Source organism: Trachemys scripta, chromosome 2 (genome assembly GCF_013100865.1).
Source record: "Trachemys scripta elegans isolate TJP31775 chromosome 2, CAS_Tse_1.0, whole genome shotgun sequence".
In the NCBI taxonomy this organism is placed as follows: Eukaryota; Metazoa; Chordata; order Testudines; family Emydidae; genus Trachemys; species Trachemys scripta.
In genome coordinates, this window is record NC_048299.1 from 12,970,545 (window position 1) to 12,988,003 (window position 17,459).

At 41.1% G+C, this 17,459-nt stretch overlaps 1 protein-coding gene across 1 annotated transcript in view; it reads left to right on the forward strand.

Moving 5' to 3' along the window:
* LOC117873951 (sodium channel protein type 5 subunit alpha-like) overlaps nucleotides 1-17,459 on the forward strand; it is a 129,596-nt gene that overhangs the window by 75,920 nt on the left and 36,217 nt on the right. Inside the window, exons 15-23 of the mRNA XM_034763855.1 lie at nucleotides 1,469-1,627; nucleotides 3,196-3,546; nucleotides 4,946-5,380; nucleotides 6,992-7,117; nucleotides 10,761-10,824; nucleotides 12,005-12,159; nucleotides 12,797-12,970; nucleotides 16,244-16,378; nucleotides 16,792-17,052. Coding sequence (XP_034619746.1) covers nucleotides 1,469-1,627; nucleotides 3,196-3,546; nucleotides 4,946-5,380; nucleotides 6,992-7,117; nucleotides 10,761-10,824; nucleotides 12,005-12,159; nucleotides 12,797-12,970; nucleotides 16,244-16,378; nucleotides 16,792-17,052 — 1,860 coding nt within the window. The remainder of the gene's footprint in view (nucleotides 1-1,468; nucleotides 1,628-3,195; nucleotides 3,547-4,945; nucleotides 5,381-6,991; nucleotides 7,118-10,760; nucleotides 10,825-12,004; nucleotides 12,160-12,796; nucleotides 12,971-16,243; nucleotides 16,379-16,791; nucleotides 17,053-17,459) is intronic.

The following is a 17,459-nucleotide window of genomic DNA, read 5'->3' on the forward strand; positions in this document are numbered from 1 at the left end:
AATCAGTGAAAAGCAACAGAGGGTCCTGTGGCACCTTTGAGACTAACAGAAGTATTGGGAGCATAAGCTTTCGTGGGTAAGAACCTCACTTCTTCAGATGCATTCTTGCATTCTTGCATCTGAAGAGGTGAGGTTCTTACCCACGAAAGCTTATGCTCCCAATACTTCTGTTAGTCTCAAAGGTGCCACAGGACCCTCTGTTGCTTTTTACAGATTCAGACTAACACGGCTACCCCTCTGATTCTAATCAGTGAGAGGGTGAAGAAAAGAGTGTGGATAGATTTGATTGCAATGGATGGGGTTTTTGTGTTGGGACTACTGGTTGCCACAGATGACTTTGACAGAGTCCTGAGGGAACTTACCTGGAACTCAACTGTACTCTTTAGATGACTGCCTTAGAGTGGCTGAGACAGTTGAGCAATGAGGTTTAGTTTTGTGGGTTTTGTCTTTCACTTCCTGTCAAGATGGGCAGTAGGAAAGAAGACAAAATAGATCCTTTATTAAACAGAAATCAGATTTGTGGTATTTAATAAAAGTTCAGCTAGTCCCGCAGTCTTACCATTGTTATGCCAAGAATGGGGCTTGGATGAGGGTAAGCAGGTCGTGTCTCAGTCTAGATAAGACTAAGGTTATGCGGAGGGAACCAGCTGGAGGAATTGGAGAAAATAGCTTTTTCCTCAGTTTGGGGGATTTGCCCAGTGTTCCTTACTCAGGTTTGAAACCTGAGAATTTTTCTGGATGCCTAGGTCGCAGCAGAGGGCCTTTCATCATAAATTCTTGGCCAGGTTGTTGAACTAGAGTGATTGACAGCTTGTCATTGCCATATGGAATCAGTGTAATGTGCTTTACATGGGGCTACTGACCATTTTGGAAATATCCACTGGAGCAGAATACCATTTAAGGGGTGCTTCTCTGAGACAGCATGTTATATGTATGCTACACAATCTGCATTGACTGCTGATTTGTTTGGAGATGCAACTTTTAACTTTAAATGGATTGGGTCCTGTTACTTTTAAGATCACCTTTCTCTTCATATGATATTGTGAATAACTGAGACAATCAGTCCCCTGAGCTAACGCTCCCCAGTTTAACTGCAAAGGGGCAGGGAGCAGGATATTCTTACGGTATGCACTTCAGCTAGAGAATTGTTTCCCACCTAGTTCACCAGTGTGTGAAACTGTTGTTCTTCAGGTCAGGTTGCAAGGCTCATTGCTCATTTGTTCACATGTTTTTTTCCCTTAGGGTGAAGGAAGGGATAAATTATCAGCTTGCGGGTAATGGAGAATTTGTTTTGTACCTCCTCTGCCCTTGGGTGCCTGCATGGGTGGATTAGTGTGGGCTAATATATTAATAATAATATAATAACATTAATAATATTTTAGCCTTATATTTATAAGAAGGCAGCCCTGCCAGGAGCCAAGCTCCTCGTACCTTTATGCTGACCTAAGTTTTGCTTTCCCTTTCACAGGTCTTCACTGGAATTTTTACAGCAGAAATGGTCTTCAAAATCATCGCTCTAGATCCCTACTACTATTTTCAGCAGGGCTGGAATATTTTGGACAGCATAATTGTTATGATAGACCCAATAAAAACATTTTTGAAAATAAACCTGAAATATTTCAGATTGGTAATGATTCCTCTTTTTTTATCTGTTTGACAAAACAATAAACACTTTGCATGATTTCAGTGGCCCACATTCCCCCAAATAATTTTATTTTTAGATAGTGAATATCTACAATGAAAATTCTAGACTGCATCCAAGTGACCAATTAATATCTAAATTGTTTGATGAATTTGTAAACTTGATACTGTGTATTAGTATATAATAAACCAACAAGAACTATAAGTCACGTAATCAAAAAACACATTTAAATGTTTACCAAATGGTCCATACTGGATACTACAAAACCTCTGAAGCTGTCTCTCTCGAGTATCCTGGCTCCAGAGGACTCTGCTGCTTTGGCTCTCCACCCCTTATCATTTCTCTGCAAGGATTAGGATCAGTCTGTCATTCCAGACCTTTTCTTTTGGTGGAGGTGGGGATTTGGAGGGCCTTCCCCCTCTCGCTCCCCAAGAATATTCTTGGGATATTTATGTGAGGTTATGGTAAAAAGGGGGTCACTAAAGTCCTAATTTGGCATGCAAAACTCTTATTACTGGTGATGAGCCATGAGATTGGGGGCGTGGGGAAGAGCTTGGTTTTCAGATAATTTGCATTGGTTTCCATTTCATGAAACTCAATCAATTCTTAATCAGGCCCTAAAAGCTTGGGTCCATGGTAATGTAATAGGACGCAGTCCTGTAAGTTTCTATACAACTTGAAGCAAAGGAGCTCATCAGTTCAGGGGGGACTTATTAGTCAGTTATAGTTGATATAGCCATACTTAGAATATTAATGAATAATAATAGAACTCCACGAATCAGAGTGTAAACAGAGCATTTTTATTCACAAAAATATTTACAAATCATAATTAGTTTTTAATTATTTGACCATTTCTAATAATATAGGAATACTTGTTTCTTGAGCTGGTCTAATGGTGCAAATAATACATACAATATATTTGCAATTATGGTCCAAAATAAAAGCACCAAGTATGATTTGCTTTGATTCATGATGTTATATTTTTATTTGGACAACTGCTGTGTATTAAAGAAAATGATCATGAAGCCTGAATTTTAGCATGAATGACTCCTTCATAATGAATTTTCAGAAATGGATTATTCTGTTAATTAATAAGTTTCTATCAGCCAGTCAGGGAACAATAACAACACCATGGGACTTAGATGATGCGGCCGCACAACACAAATAAGAAATAGTGATAAGCAAACTCAAACTGTTCATGAACAGCCAATAGTTTGAAAATTATTCATCCAAACTATTTGGCGGATAGTTGCGAATAAAGAATATTTTAAGTACACAAATAATGTAATCAGAATTAGTTTGCAAATCATCCTCTAACAAGCAAAAGGACTACATTGAGAACAAATATTATTGAGAACAAATAGTTCTACTTTTTACCAGATTGTAATTTGTGTGTTTCTGATAAGACAGAAAAAAACTACAAGAAAATATGCATTTCTGAGTATAACAAATATATCAAAATTAGGGGCTCACTTTTTTATAAGTGAGTGTTAGAAATACATTATTTAATTTTTTTGCTATTTGACGTTGTTCTATTTTGTTTTGTCTTACAGCTGCGGATCTTCAAATTGTCAAAGTCATGGCAAGCCTTAAATAAACTTGTGAAAATCATGTGTCAGTCAGTTGGTGCCTTTGGTAGTCTCGAACTGGTTTTGGGTATCACTGTATTTATTTTTGCTGTAGTAGGAATGCAGGTTTTTGGAAACTATTACTCCAGCAGCACTAAAATAAGCACAGACTGCAATTTACGCTGGCATATGATTGATTTCTTCCATTCATTCCTTATCGTATTCCGAATTCTATGTGGAGAATGGATTGAAACCTTGTGGGGCTGCATGGAAGTAGCTGGGAAAGAGCTGTGTCTTCCTTTTTTCTTGCTGGTCCTGGTGGTAGGAAACCTAGTGGTGAGTTTCCAAATATTGTTCTGTTTGTATTGCTCATATGTAGGGACCTACCAAATTCACGGCCCTTTCTGGTCAATTTCACGGCCAGAGGGTTTTTTAATTGGTCTGTTTCATGATTTCCAATGTTTACATCTGAAATTTCACTGTATTGTAACCATGGGGGTCCTGACCCAAAATGGGATTGGGGCGGTGGTGGTTCAGAGTTGTTGTGAGGAGGTCCCAAGATTGCCACCCTCACTTCTGTGCTGCCCAGGGCTGGGCTAGAGGAGGTTCCTGGAGCCCCTGGAGAAGCATGGGGTGGAAGCCCCAGCTGCAGCCACTGGGAGCAGAAGTCCTCAGTCCCCACAGGAGCCACTGGGGAAGAAAACTCCAAGGTCTGCTCCTGGATTCCCAGCAGGAGCTGCAGGCTGGGGGAAGTGGAAGTCCAGAGCCCAGCTCCCGGGCTGCTGCAGCACAGAAGTGAGGTTGTACCACCCTAATTTCTGTTCTGCCTCTGGAGGTGGGTCTGATCTCCCCACCAAGCGTGGTGTGCAGGGGAAGGACAACTCTTGTCCCTCCCCAGCCTGGCTGGACTAGCAGCTAGGAGTCTCAGGCTCCCAGCAGCATGGGGAAGATCAGATTTCACAGGGAAGGACTGATTTCATGGTCCGTGACTTGATTTTCATGGCTGTGAAATTGGTAGGGCCCTATTCATATGCAAATATACTACCTTGCCATTTTTTCTAGAAAGTGTGAACTTTCCATGAGGTAGATGTGCTCTTTTTTGAATGCATGCCCCACGTTTATTTGCTTATTTTTCGCGTATTAGTGGATATGCCATTTTTTGGGTGTCTTCCTGACTTGAGAGGGTACTGCTGGTCAAACCATTTGGATAGTTCAGTGTTTTACTGTAAACATTATATCACAGAAGCTTTGCCTTCAGTATTTATGCCCATGGCTCCCTTCTCCCTCTCTTCTTTTGCTATGGCAAGGTTAACATACTCTTCAGTGAGTCTTACAATTAATTACTGTCAGCTCTTGCATCTTTTAGCAGGTTACACTGCCAAGCGTTTCTGATATACTTATTTTTCACCACAACTGATCTATCATATAACTTACTTCCTGTCCCTTCTGTACCTCATGTTGCATACTTTCTCTCTAACTTTTACATATGTTTTTTGTCTTTATGATGTATCATTAAGTTTCACCTTTTGGGAATCCATCCATGCTCAGCTCATGCATTAGCAAAGTATTCACTAAATAAGATAGTGTAGTAGAAAATGTTTTCTTGTTACCGTGTTGTTATAATAAGGAAACAATATTTGGGGGGGTGGGAGGGATTTAAAAAAGGGTTTCCGAGACTGCTTTTTCAATTAAAAAATAGTGTCATCAACTTACTTTTCACTTCAATTGTTTTCAGGTGCTTAACCTGTTCATTGCCTTGCTGCTGAATTCCTGCAATATTGATGATCCAGCAACACCAGATGAAGCTGAAAAGAGGACCAAGCTTCAGCTTGCCTTTTCTCGGATTCACAGGGGTCTGCAGTTTGTGATACACATAACAGGGGATTTGTGTTGCAAAATACTCAGACAAGGGCTGAAAACAATGACCAGCAGGAAGATTATGGTGAAAGTTACCGCACAGAATGTTGGTGGGAATTACCATGCCGCTATAGATATGGGGGAAAATTACACTGATAATGGGATTTACCAAAACAAAGAGGCAAAGGAGTATGAGGATTTTATGACCAATTCTAACACATTTGTTTGTGTTCCCTTTGCTGAGGCAGAGTGTTACAGTGAGGATTATGATGATGAGAATAGCACATATACCAAAATGGAATATATAGCAATGGTAAGATGCCTAAATGTTTTGATATCTCTTTATACTTCTACTTCTAAGAAATAGTGTCTTGGACTCAACAGTAAATTATAACTTTAACCCATTTTCCCTTCTGTGGTTTCCATATATCTAATTAATTAACGTTCAAGATGGACTTCGTTTCCATTCCACCCATGGACCTCCATTATTCTGAGTCCTAGTCTTGCTAGAGTGAACAATAGGCTTCTGAATATTTTATAAGGGTGAGGAAAGATTCTATCTGAAAATGGAAAGTTGGCAGGATTTAGTTTGTACAGCAGGACTTCGGTGTGGTACATTTCACAATGCCTGTGATATATCCATTCCGGTAGGTGTTTGAAGACATGCATTTTCTGTCCATGTGAAAAAGGGGTTAGTTGTGTGGATATTTGCCTTCTTGGTGGCCCTACAATAATACAAGCAGACACAAGCAGCTTCCTGCTTCCTTGGCCTAGTCTTCACTTACCGGCTGGTCTGGCGGCACGCCATCGATGTTCTGGGATCGATCCCGGAAGTGCTCACAGTCGGCGCCGGTACTCCAGCTCGCCGAGAGGAGTACGCGGCGTCGACGGGGGGAGACTTCCGGCCGCGTCTGGACCGCGGTAAGTTCGGACTAAGGTACTTCGAATTCAGCTACGTTATTAACGTAGCTGAATTTGCGTACCTTAGTCCGAAGTCCGGACTAAGTGGGGACCAGCCCCTTGTTCTTCCAGTGGCTTCAGGGGGAAGATGCTGTTGATACTGAGTTGTATTCCATTTTTCCCTTGCTATCCCTAGTTATGTTTCTATCTGTTTTGTCTCCATTTACTCCTGGATGAAAGCCAATCACCTTAAATGAAATTTGACTAAGACAGAAATTACTTTCTTGCTCCCTCCTCCTCTGTTCTTACAAATAGGTGGGATTCACAATTTTCTGAGGGATTTGAATTTCTCTCAGCTATTCAGTTAATAGTGATAGTTCATTGGATTGATAGCCAAAGGAAACTCAAATAAAATCTACACCATGAAAATTCAGCAATTTATTTCTAACTTTTTCCTTCTCTAGCTCAACTTCTGGGATGTTTTTTGGGTACCCATCTCTCATTTTGGGATTTTCTGAGCACCCCCCAGGCCTTTAGTATGTACCCTGATCTTGTTACCTTATGTCTTCTCTGCATTTTACCAACATTTCCTGTTCCTCTGCATGTCTCTTGCACCTTTTATTTTCCTTCTTTTTCTTTCTTTTTTTATCTGTGGTTCTTTACCCTCGTGTTTTCAATTTTTTCTTTTATTTCCAATGAGTAGTAAAAATTTGTAAAATAATATGGGATTCTACATGGTTACCTACTTTAGGGAAAAATAAAAAGTATCAGTCATTTGAGTACTGCTCTTAATTGCTTGATTACGTATTTCTAACATAAGACACTTGACGTGATTATTTTTCTAAACTATGAGTTCCTCAACTTGTTTTGGGGGTTAGTAGAGTGAAGCTAAATTTCCTTATCTCTAGAAAAATATTTATGAGTATCTCAGTGCGTTTTGTTCTGTCAAGAAAATTCTGCTTTAGAAATAAGTATGCCACCAAATAAAAATAAAGAAAATAATCCCATCTTGGATTATTTCCAGCAGGAAAACCAACTAAAGCACTGGACAGAGAAACGGAAAAGCTCAGGGGTCTTAAGTCAGGCCTCTGGAACTTCTGATACCATAAATATGTTTTCCACCAGTACACAGAAGGAAAAACAAACAGAGGTAATGGTTATAACTTTATTATCTATTATAAAGGCTCTAGATATAACAATTGTTTTATTTGTCCCATTATTACTGTGCTGAGGAATGAAGTGGTTTCCTAGAGGTAATAAGTTTATGCAATGCAAGAAACGATGCAGTTCTCTAATGATAAGACAGACATAATAGTTCTTTCAGAATGTGGAGATTGCTGTCCAAACTGAAAAGACATTTTGTATTTCCAATAAACAGCTAAGGTTATTAATATATAACAACATACAGTACTATACCAAATAAATGCAAAGGAAATAATCTAGGATCAATGCCAAATTTTAAGGGCTATTTTTAAAAAGGTATCCTGTATCTGATATTCAGTTTTGTGCAAAATTATTGGCATGTTTAGTTGTGGATCCTCAAACCCTGTACCTGTAATTTCTAAATTGCAGTTGATTCCATCCATGACTGTCAAGAAGTATGTCTCCATTCTAGGCAATATAGAAAATCAAATGGAAGTTCAGATAGGTCTATGGACTCCCTACCTTCAAAAGTGCACATAGCTCTAACAATAGTATTTTTGAAACCACTCTGCAGGGATAGTTACTTGAAGTCCTGATATTGAAAAATAAGCTCTCTCTGTATGATCACCCAGACCAACTTATCCTTGCTTGTCCTGACTAATTAATCTTCAAACAACATTTCACACATATCCTAGTATATAAGAAGTTACAATTTTGAGGTGGTCTTTAAGACCTGTTAGACCTGAGAGAGATTATTTGCTATGGTGGTAACATTTCCTTATATGAGTCAGAGGAAGGACATCTGCCCTAATTGAAATATGTAAAGTCACAGAAATCCTAAACATCTATTTTCTATTTAGAAAAAAAGAACATTGTTTAATGTATTGGTAAAATCTTTAGGCAATGGCTCTCAAATAAGAATGATTTTGTTTGTAGTTATAAACCACTGGGGTGGTGAAGTTAATGACTATTGACCGTCTTATGCCCCAGTTGTAAATGAAGCCATGTGACCCTTCTTTACCCTCTTCCATAGTATCTCTGAAATCACAGCCAGTGGAACTTTTTTGAACAGTGAGCTGATTAACCTAACTCAGATTGCCTTCACCCAACCTCTTAAGAGCTCTCAACCTACTTTAACAATGAGATTGTTCAAATCCATGACGATTTCACCAGGACCATGTAAATTAAGCTGGAGCAAAGAGAGAGGATTATTCTACCTTCCCTGTTGGAGTTTAGCCCACTAACACAAATACAGTTTAGGAGCTCTAAAGGATATCCAAGTTCCTTTATGTGAAAGAAGACTCTTTCCCTCTTGATTGCAAGAGGCCAGTGATGAGCATGTGACCCACTACTGACAGATCATCACACTCCATCTTAGGGAAGGTGAAATACTAACCACCCACAAGCATTTCTGAACAAGCTGTTGAGACAGATATGGAGAAATAAATAAAACACACACTTCCTGGAGAGTAAGGAAAGTGTAAGCAGGGGAATGGTACCGCTATTGTGGGGAACTTTCCTGACTTCTGCACTATCCTGGTGAAATGGGCTAGTGGAAGGATTTTTTTATTTTTATTAATAGAGATATCCTATCTCCTACAGCTGGAAGGGACCTTGAAAGGTCATCGAGTCCAGCCCCCTTCCTTCACCAGCAGGACCAAGTATTGATTTTTGCCCCAGATCCCTAAGTGGCCCCTTCAAGGACTGAGCTCACAACCCTGGGTTTAGCAAGCCAATGCTCAAACCACTGAGTTATCCCTCCCTCCCGAGTCCTCACTCCCACTTCCTTTACCCAGAGGCCTCCCTGCCCTCGAGGACTCCCCTTGCACTCTCCTGTCTAGCAGAGTCCTCGTAATCCCAACAAGGCTGGGCCCAAGATTCCTGGGGGGGGGGGAGAGGGGGCTCGACCCCCAGCCTTGCTGTGGTCACGTAGGTCAGGGGCTAGGGTGTCCCCACTCTGGAGTACTGTGGATGCTTTCCTGACCCACTGATCATTACATATGATTTAAAGCAAATACAGTTTATTTAATTAACAATTAGTTTAAAAAGGAATAAGGAAAAATGGGAAAGGTTAAAGGAAACACATCACCCTGCTCTGTGGCAGGGAACATCACAACCAGTGTCTCTGGAACATCAGGGCAGGTCACAGTTTGTCCCTTGTAGGTCCCAGGCCTCCTCCTCAGGCCCTGGCTGTGCTGCAGGGCTGCTGTGGGTCAGACACTTGCTGTGGCGGTGGCCACACGCTCTCAGGCTCTAGGTGGCAGGACCCTTCTTCCCAGCGTCCCCCGCTGCCCCCGCCCTATCAGGGTTACAATCCCCCTCCAAGTCTGGCCTGCAGGACCTCTTGGCTGAGGCGTCTCCCTGTACTGGGCCCACTGCCCAGGGTCCCCCTCGCTCTCCCCAGCTGTTCACCATATGGACTGCTCCGTTCTGCCTCAGCCCGGCTGCTGCTGCTGCTCTGCCTCCAGCTCCCTGGGCTGCTTCTCTGGCCCCTCTGGCTCTGGTTGCTGCAGCTCTGCTCCCAGGGCAGGTCTGCTCCGCAGGCTGCTTCTGTGACTCGTCTCCCAGCTCTGACCTGCTCCCTGGGCTGCTTGTCTGGCCCCTCTGGCTCTGGTTGCTGCAGCTCTCCTCTTCTCTCTCTGGGTTGTGCTCTGGCATTTGGGCTGCAGCTCTGCTCCCAGCAGCTTAGCTTGGGCCCCTGCTCTCTCATTAGCTCGGCCCCACTCTGTCTGACCTAGGCAATTCCAGCTCACACTGAGGACGGAGGACGGGACCCCTGGCCTCCTGGCTCCTTGATTAGCCTGCCCATCCTGTCAATCAGGCTGATCTGGAGCATTGGCCTCTCCCCATTGCCCCTGGGGACTGTCCGTCGCAGGTCCTGATTTCCCATCAACCCTTCCCCTTTTGGTACTGGGAGCTAGCAACCAAAACACCCCCACTGAATGTTAGTATGGGGATAACAGTCCCCTTACAAAAGGAAGGAAACTACAGCTTGTAGACCACGCAGCGGTCCACTATCTAAGAAACAAAGGCAGATGAGAAGCATCATACCAGAGTACTATGCGTTCCACTGTCTCATCATCCAAATTAAAGAACCCGGTTCTGCTATATAAGGGCTTGGCTATCTTAGAAAACTCACATCTCTATTCACAGGAAGGCAACTATGCTCAGTCAGAACCTTGTGAACACTCAGCCCATTGTGGAAGTGGTGGAAGTGGGGGGCAGGGCATTCTCAGCAAAGGACTCTTGACTGTGGAAGTCCATTCTAAAGGAAATCTAATGATTTTACCTAGCGCGTAATATAATACCCAGCTTATCTTCTAAGCCTTCCCCTCAATTACAAGGGTTGGGCAGGTGACAAGGAAGAGGAAAAACAAGCAAGAGAAGGACATCTATTTTTAAACATACCTTAAGTAATAGCCGCTGAACCAAAGAATACAAAAGAGTGTTTCCTTGTTCTATTGTTATGTCATTCTTAATTATGTCTTGGCAGTTCAGTACCACTGTGATAGGGGCCTTTGAAATAGCTGGATAAATCACTTGTTTTCTTGATATTTTCTTCTGTTATGTCCAGTTTATTTTAGGATAATGCAGCTGCTTTAAGGGAAAATTCATAAATTGCCTTCCTCATTTGTTCTACTGTTGTGCAGGAATTGGCGGGGATCATCCAATCGACTGAAAAGTTAGATGCACCTAAGAACTGTTTTACAGAAGGTAAGAATCTGCTTGCTTCATAGTGATATGAAGTGTGACTAATATTCCAGAGGCATTGCTTTAGAAAATGTTTTCATATTAGCTATGAGGCATTCTGACGACCCGTGTTTGTGTTTCTCTGAGTCACTTCTTTATACAGATAATTCTCAGAACACATGTAAAACGCAGAAGACACTTGTTAACGTGACTTGGTGAATTGTTGCCTGTTGTCAAACTAAGAAGCACTCGCTAAACCACTGCACTGCTATTACCTTGATAGCCTTCTGCACTCTATTGCTTACATTAACAAGCTATTTCTTGACCTGCTTAATTGATTTTTCTGTTTTGCCAAGTTGTAAAAAGGCTTAGAGATTGGGACGGAACTCTTGGACCTGTTTATCAGATAATATGTAAATGTTGTGATGGACCCAGAGCTTTTTAGAGGTAGTGCAAGAATAACCTAGGAGGGCTGTAGTTTCTTGGCCGCCTTCAGACTTCCATCCATTCTCTTCAAATCCAGAAGCCTTCCTAGTTGACATCAATCCCTCTTCTTTCCATAGCCCTCTGTGTAATGCTGACCTCACCTGAACTTCTTTGGTTCTGCTGATACCTCCAACATTAAATGGTGCTCTCGGGCCTCTTCTCAGAAGCACTACAGGGATTCCCCTCCTTCACCTAAGAAAGGCATTTCTCCCTGCCAACAAACACTTCTACATCCTATCCCTGTCGTCCCCAGAACCCATTGAATACAAACTTCCCAGTCGATATCTTCTGAATGACACATACAATTATACAAAAATAGGACTCCTTCCCTCAATTCACTAGATCCTTTATTGTGTCTTTGAGTGTAGGGATATGTACTATATGGTAGAATAAACATAATAATTATAACATCATGACAATTAGCTATGTATTAAACAATGAAAAACAACCTGTATATCTCTCTTGCCTTTTGTTCTCCCTTCCCTCACTTTTTCTCTCTTTCAACTGTATATCTTCGTGCATTTTTTTCTGTGTTGCTGCCTCTGTCCTTTTCTTTCTTGCCCTGTGTTCTGTTCTCCTACTTTGAGCTGCTGATGTTTGAAGCAGTAGCAGCTTGTTGTGTTCAGTAAGGGCTCCTGCTGCTATTCTTGCCCCTTTCTGAGGATGCAGAAAATAGATTGAGAATGGATACAGGCTATCCTGTGCTTTTTCTTTTCAGGCTGTGTCCAATGCTCCTTATGCTGTGCAGTGGATATCACAAAGTTTCCAGGCAGTACTTGGTGGCGATTTAGGAAAACCTGCTACCGAATTGTTCAGCATAGCTGGTTTGAAACTTTTATCATATTCATAATTCTCCTGAGCAGTGCAACTCTGGTAAATTTAACTTACTCTCTTATAAGATTTGACTTGAGGGGTGTATGTAGTGCCCAGGGGTCCCCAAATCTGAGGCAGCCTGCATAGCGGAGCTGTCCTAGAGCTACAAATTCTAGAAGCTTCGGCTCCCCAGCTGCCAGCCAGGGGAGCTAAAGGCAGGGTTCTGCTGGGAGTTCACAGAACAAGAAATGCTTCTGCAAACATTTGTGTTTGACAAATCAGCATTTTCCAGTGAAACCCTGTTTCATCAGAAAATTCCTGACAGCTCTACTCACTAACTCCATGAGAACTTTGGGTGTCCCAGTTTTTGAAAGACCAACATGGAAAACCGTGGGACCTGATTTCCACAACAGCAGCTGGACTCAGTGCGAGCTGCAGGCACTCAACATATCTGATTTTCAACATTTCTGAAAATCAGGCCATAGCTGCCTTAAGATAGGCCCCCAATATTTCAGGTACAAAAAATAGAAAGCACTTTTTAAAATGTAGACTTTAACTTTAAACAAAATGTAGATTGTTTGCTCATTCTCGTGGCACATTAATAAGTCAAACAACGAGTACTATATCTTAGCAGAATTTTAAAATAATCCATTATAAAACTACAGAACTGTTTTACTTTTAAATTCTCAAATTCCAGGCATTTGAAGATATTTACCTTAAGGAATATGCAACCATTCAAAACCTTCTGAAGCTTGCCGATATAATATTTGCTTACATCTTTTTACTGGAGATGTTTCTGAAATGGGTGGCTTACGGTTTCCAGGAGTATTTCACAAATTTCTGGTGTTTGCTTGATTTCTTTATTGTATGTGTAAGTATTACTTTTAACCTGTTTTGTTCAGTGTGCTGAATTATGTAACCACATAGAAAGCCACTGTAAAATGAGATTAGGCACACATACAAGTGTGAGGGCCAATTTCCCAAAGCTGAAACTAATTCTGAGCAAAATTGACTGTGAGGAAAAATTTGAATAGAAAATTGTGAACAATAATTGGGAGTTGTTTAAGAACATTTTACTAGATGCCCCAAAAGTCACAATCCCACAATCACTCAAGGCAACATTGATTTAAAAACCATCCTGGTTTAGAGGGAAGATGAAGCAGTAATAAAAGTGAAAAGATAGTATATACCAAATGAAAAGGGGAAATTGATAGCTGTTAATATAACTTAGAAGCTAAGCAATGCAGACAGTTAATCAGGGAAGCTAAAAGTATAAATGAAAAAAACATGGTCAATAGGATTAAGGAGAATAAGAAGGAATCTTTAAAATATATCAGGAACAAAAGGATATATAACAATGGTATAGGTGTAGATAGAGATGGTGAAATTGTCAACAATGAGGTATAAGAGGCACAAATGTTCAGTAAATATTTCTGCTCTGTATTTGGAAAGAAGCTGAATTATATATTCATATCATGTAATGATTAAATGCTTTTATATTTGAACAGTAATTAAGGAGGATGTTAAAAGCATGTACTAAAAAGTTAAACATTTTTAAACCAACAGGTCCAGATAACTTGCTTCCAAGAGTTTTAAAAGAGTTGGCTCAGAAGCTCTCTGGAACGTTAATATTAACTTAATTTAAATCTTGAAATACTGGGGAAGTTACAGTGGGCTATAAAAAAAAATCAAATGTGTCAATAATAAAAAAGGATAAACGGGGTGACGTTGGTAATTACAGGTCTATTAGTCTGCCATCAGTTGTGAGGAAAATAATATAATAGCTGGTACAAGACTCTGTCAATGAAGAGTTAAAGGATGGAAATATAATTAATGCCAGTCAACTTGGTTTTATTGAACTTAGGTATTGTCAAACGAACTTGATATTATTTTTTTATGAGATTACAAGTTTAGTTGATAAAGATAACTGTTGTAATATGATATATTTGGATTTCTGAAATGCATTTGACTTAGTACCACAAAACGTTCAGATTTAAAATTAGCATAATAAAATATCAGTATACAGCGGACCCTTGTTTGAACATGCGTCTGTATAGCGCGAGTTTGCTTATAGCGCGGGACCGCTCACGGATCCCAAATTTAATTAATTACATTGTGATCCATGGTAACAGTAACAAAATATTTATAAACATTTGATCAAGATACTTATAAACATACTAGTGAAAAGATAAGCATTTGATCAAGATCCAGCCACGGGTGCTTAGACCCATATTGATTGGCTCCAACATGACCAGGCAGCTATTAGCAATGAGCCCTTTAAGAGTTTACTTTTTATACCCTTTAACAAACAAGTGATGTTATTGTCAATTATCAACTTCAGCTAAAAAACAATTTGAGACAAAGAGTCCTGTGGCACCTTATAGACTAACAGACGTATTGGAGCATAAGCTTTCATGGGTGAATACCCACTTCATCAGATGCATGTAGTAGAAATTTCCAGAGGCAGATATAAATATGCAGGCAAGAATCAGTCTAGAGATAACAAGGTTAGTTCAATCAGGGAGGATGAGGCCCTCTTCTAGCAGTTGAGGTGTGAACACGAAGGGAGGAGAAACTGCTTTTGTAGTTGGCTAGCCATTCTCAGTCTTTTTTTAATCCTGAGCTGATGGTGTCAAATTTGCAAATGAACTGAAAATTTCCACTACATGCATCTGATGAAGTGGGTATTCACCCACAAAAGCTTATGCTCCAAGACGTCGGTTAGACTATAAGGTGCCACAGGACTCTTTGTCGCTTTTTACAGATCCAGACTAACACGGCTACCCCTCTGAAATTTGAGACAGTTCACCCTTATTTTCAATCTTAATTCAGATAAAATGTACAATCTTCTTTTTACCCAAGGCCTGTCCTCCCTATCTATTACCTTCCTTCTTGCGGACTAACAGCTTTTCCATTGCACCTGGGTTTACATAGGCTCTAGTTTTTGAGACGACAACTGGAATGTAGAGTGTGATGGTCCATGTTGGCTTCTTCTAAGACAGGTTTCCTTTGTTTTAGTTAAAACCATCTGCAGTCACCCCTGTAGCTAAAAGCCTTCTTTTTAGAAATTTCCCCTTATCTTATTCGTTGGACCCAACATTCTCCCTTTTGGCCTTATAATTCATTTCCAAGACCTTTCTTTTACTTGCTAGTTAGGGCCTTTCTTTGCACACAGATTTCTTTAACCAAATTTAAGCTAATTTAATTCTCTAATTTTAAATTTATCCTACAGTTCAGGATTATTATTTGTAGACGAATATGAGAAAGGGTTAGAGCAGGGGTGGGCAAACTATGGCCCGGGGGCCACATCTGACCCTTCAGATGTTTTAATCCAGCCCTCAAGCTCCTGCCATGGAGTGTGGTCTGCCCCGCTCCACGTGTGCCGTGGCTCCGCACGGCTCCCGGAAGCAGCAGCATGTCCCCCTCCAGCTCCTAGTCGTAGGGGCAGCCAGGGGGTTCTGCACGCTACCCCCGCTCCAAGCGCTGCCCCCGCAGCTCCCATTGGCTGGCAACCCTGGCCAATGGGAGCTGCAGGGGTGGCACCCTGTAGGAGCAGAGTGCAGAGCCGCCTGGCCTTGCCTCTACGTAGGAGCCGGAGGGGGGACATGCCGCTGCATTCGGGAGCTGCTTGAGGTAAGTGCCACCCAGAGCCTGCACCCCTGACCCCCTCCAGCACCCCAACCCCCTGCCCCAGCCCTGATCCCCCTCCCGCCCTCCAAACCCCTTGGTCCCACCCTCCTGCACCCCAGAGCCCGCACCCCTGGCCAGAGCCCTCACACGCACACCCCTGCTCCAGCCCAGAGCCCCCTCCCACACCCTGAACTCCTAATTTCTGGCCCCACCCCAGATCCCACACCCCCAGTCAGAGCCCTCACCCCCTCCCGCACCCCAACCCTCAATTTTGTGAGCATTCATTGCCCACCATACAATTTCCATGCCCACAGTATTCCAAAATTTGCCCACCCAGGTTAGAGAGTAATTATGGTACAGAAAGAACAGGCACGTATACTCCATTTCATTCCCTAAGAAAAAAATATAACATTCAGGCCATGAATATCTACTATCATCTATTCAGTAAACACCTTTATTCCATTTACCATTTCTGATGTGATTACTAATCTTAATTTCAATTCAATCTACACAGGTTTCATTTACAAGTTTTAGCAACCAGGAAGTATTGAAAAAAGCAGAGTTTTGTGCCAGCCAAAACGTGAAGTCTTTCAGAACCCTGAGGGCATTGAGGCCCCTCCGAGCCTTATCCAGATTGGAAGGGATAAAGGTATAGATAACTATTTTCAAAGAATCATAGGACTGGAAGGGACCTCGAGAGGTCATCTAGTCCAGTCCCCTGCACACTATGTGCCTTTGGAGTGTTTATGTCTTTCATGCTGATCACAGTCAAACTTTCTTTACAGAAAATGTAGTTGATTCTTCTTTTCTAAAACAAAATAGAATTAAAAAAATGAGTCCTATTTAAACTATATATATAAATTATTTTTAAAGGAACATTTAACAGATCCAAATTGGCTTTAAAGACGCCAGCCACTATACGGACCTAATTTATGAATGAGTGAGAAGTTGATAGATGCAAAGATGAAAACAAGTTCTCAAAAATAGTTTTTTGGGGAACTTGTTTTGGTGACTGCTTATAACTACATTTCTTTTCCTCTCCATTCATTTAATTTATTTCAGATAGTTGTGTATGCCCTAGTAGGAGCTATCCCTTCCATCATGAACGTCATGCTTGTCTGCCTTGTTGTCTGGCTCCCATTTAACATCATAGGAGTGAAAGAATTTCGTGGAAGGTTTTGGAAATGCACTAACATATCAAGTGATTTGATTGATCAAATTAAAAGCAGAAATGACTGTGAAATCCATAGTCACTTAAAATGGGAGAATGCTAAAGTCACCTTTGATCATGTTGGAATGGGGTACTTGGCTCTTCTACAGGTGGTAAGTTCTATTACAAACACTTTCTTTTGCAGGGAGATGTGTTGGGCCGACGTCCCAGTCATAGTTGCACTTTTATTTATCCTCATAACCTAAAGTCAGAATGTTTAACTGTGAAAATGATGTATATTTGAGCCACTCAAACCATTTTAAAGACCTGCATTGTAACTGCATGTTTTGTGTTGAGTGTAGGCATTCCCAGGGACATATTTTATCAAATGTGTTTTAATCCTCTAACAGGAATGCTAAACCTGAGACAGTTTGTATTTTAGTGGGTCTGAAACCACTTTTATTTTCTGTATTCTAATGTTAAATTTAGTCACAGATCAGAAAAAATGTAGCATAGTCTATGTATTCTACCTAGTTGTATTAATATGGTTCTGACTACTGTAGTATCTGAACACTTCACA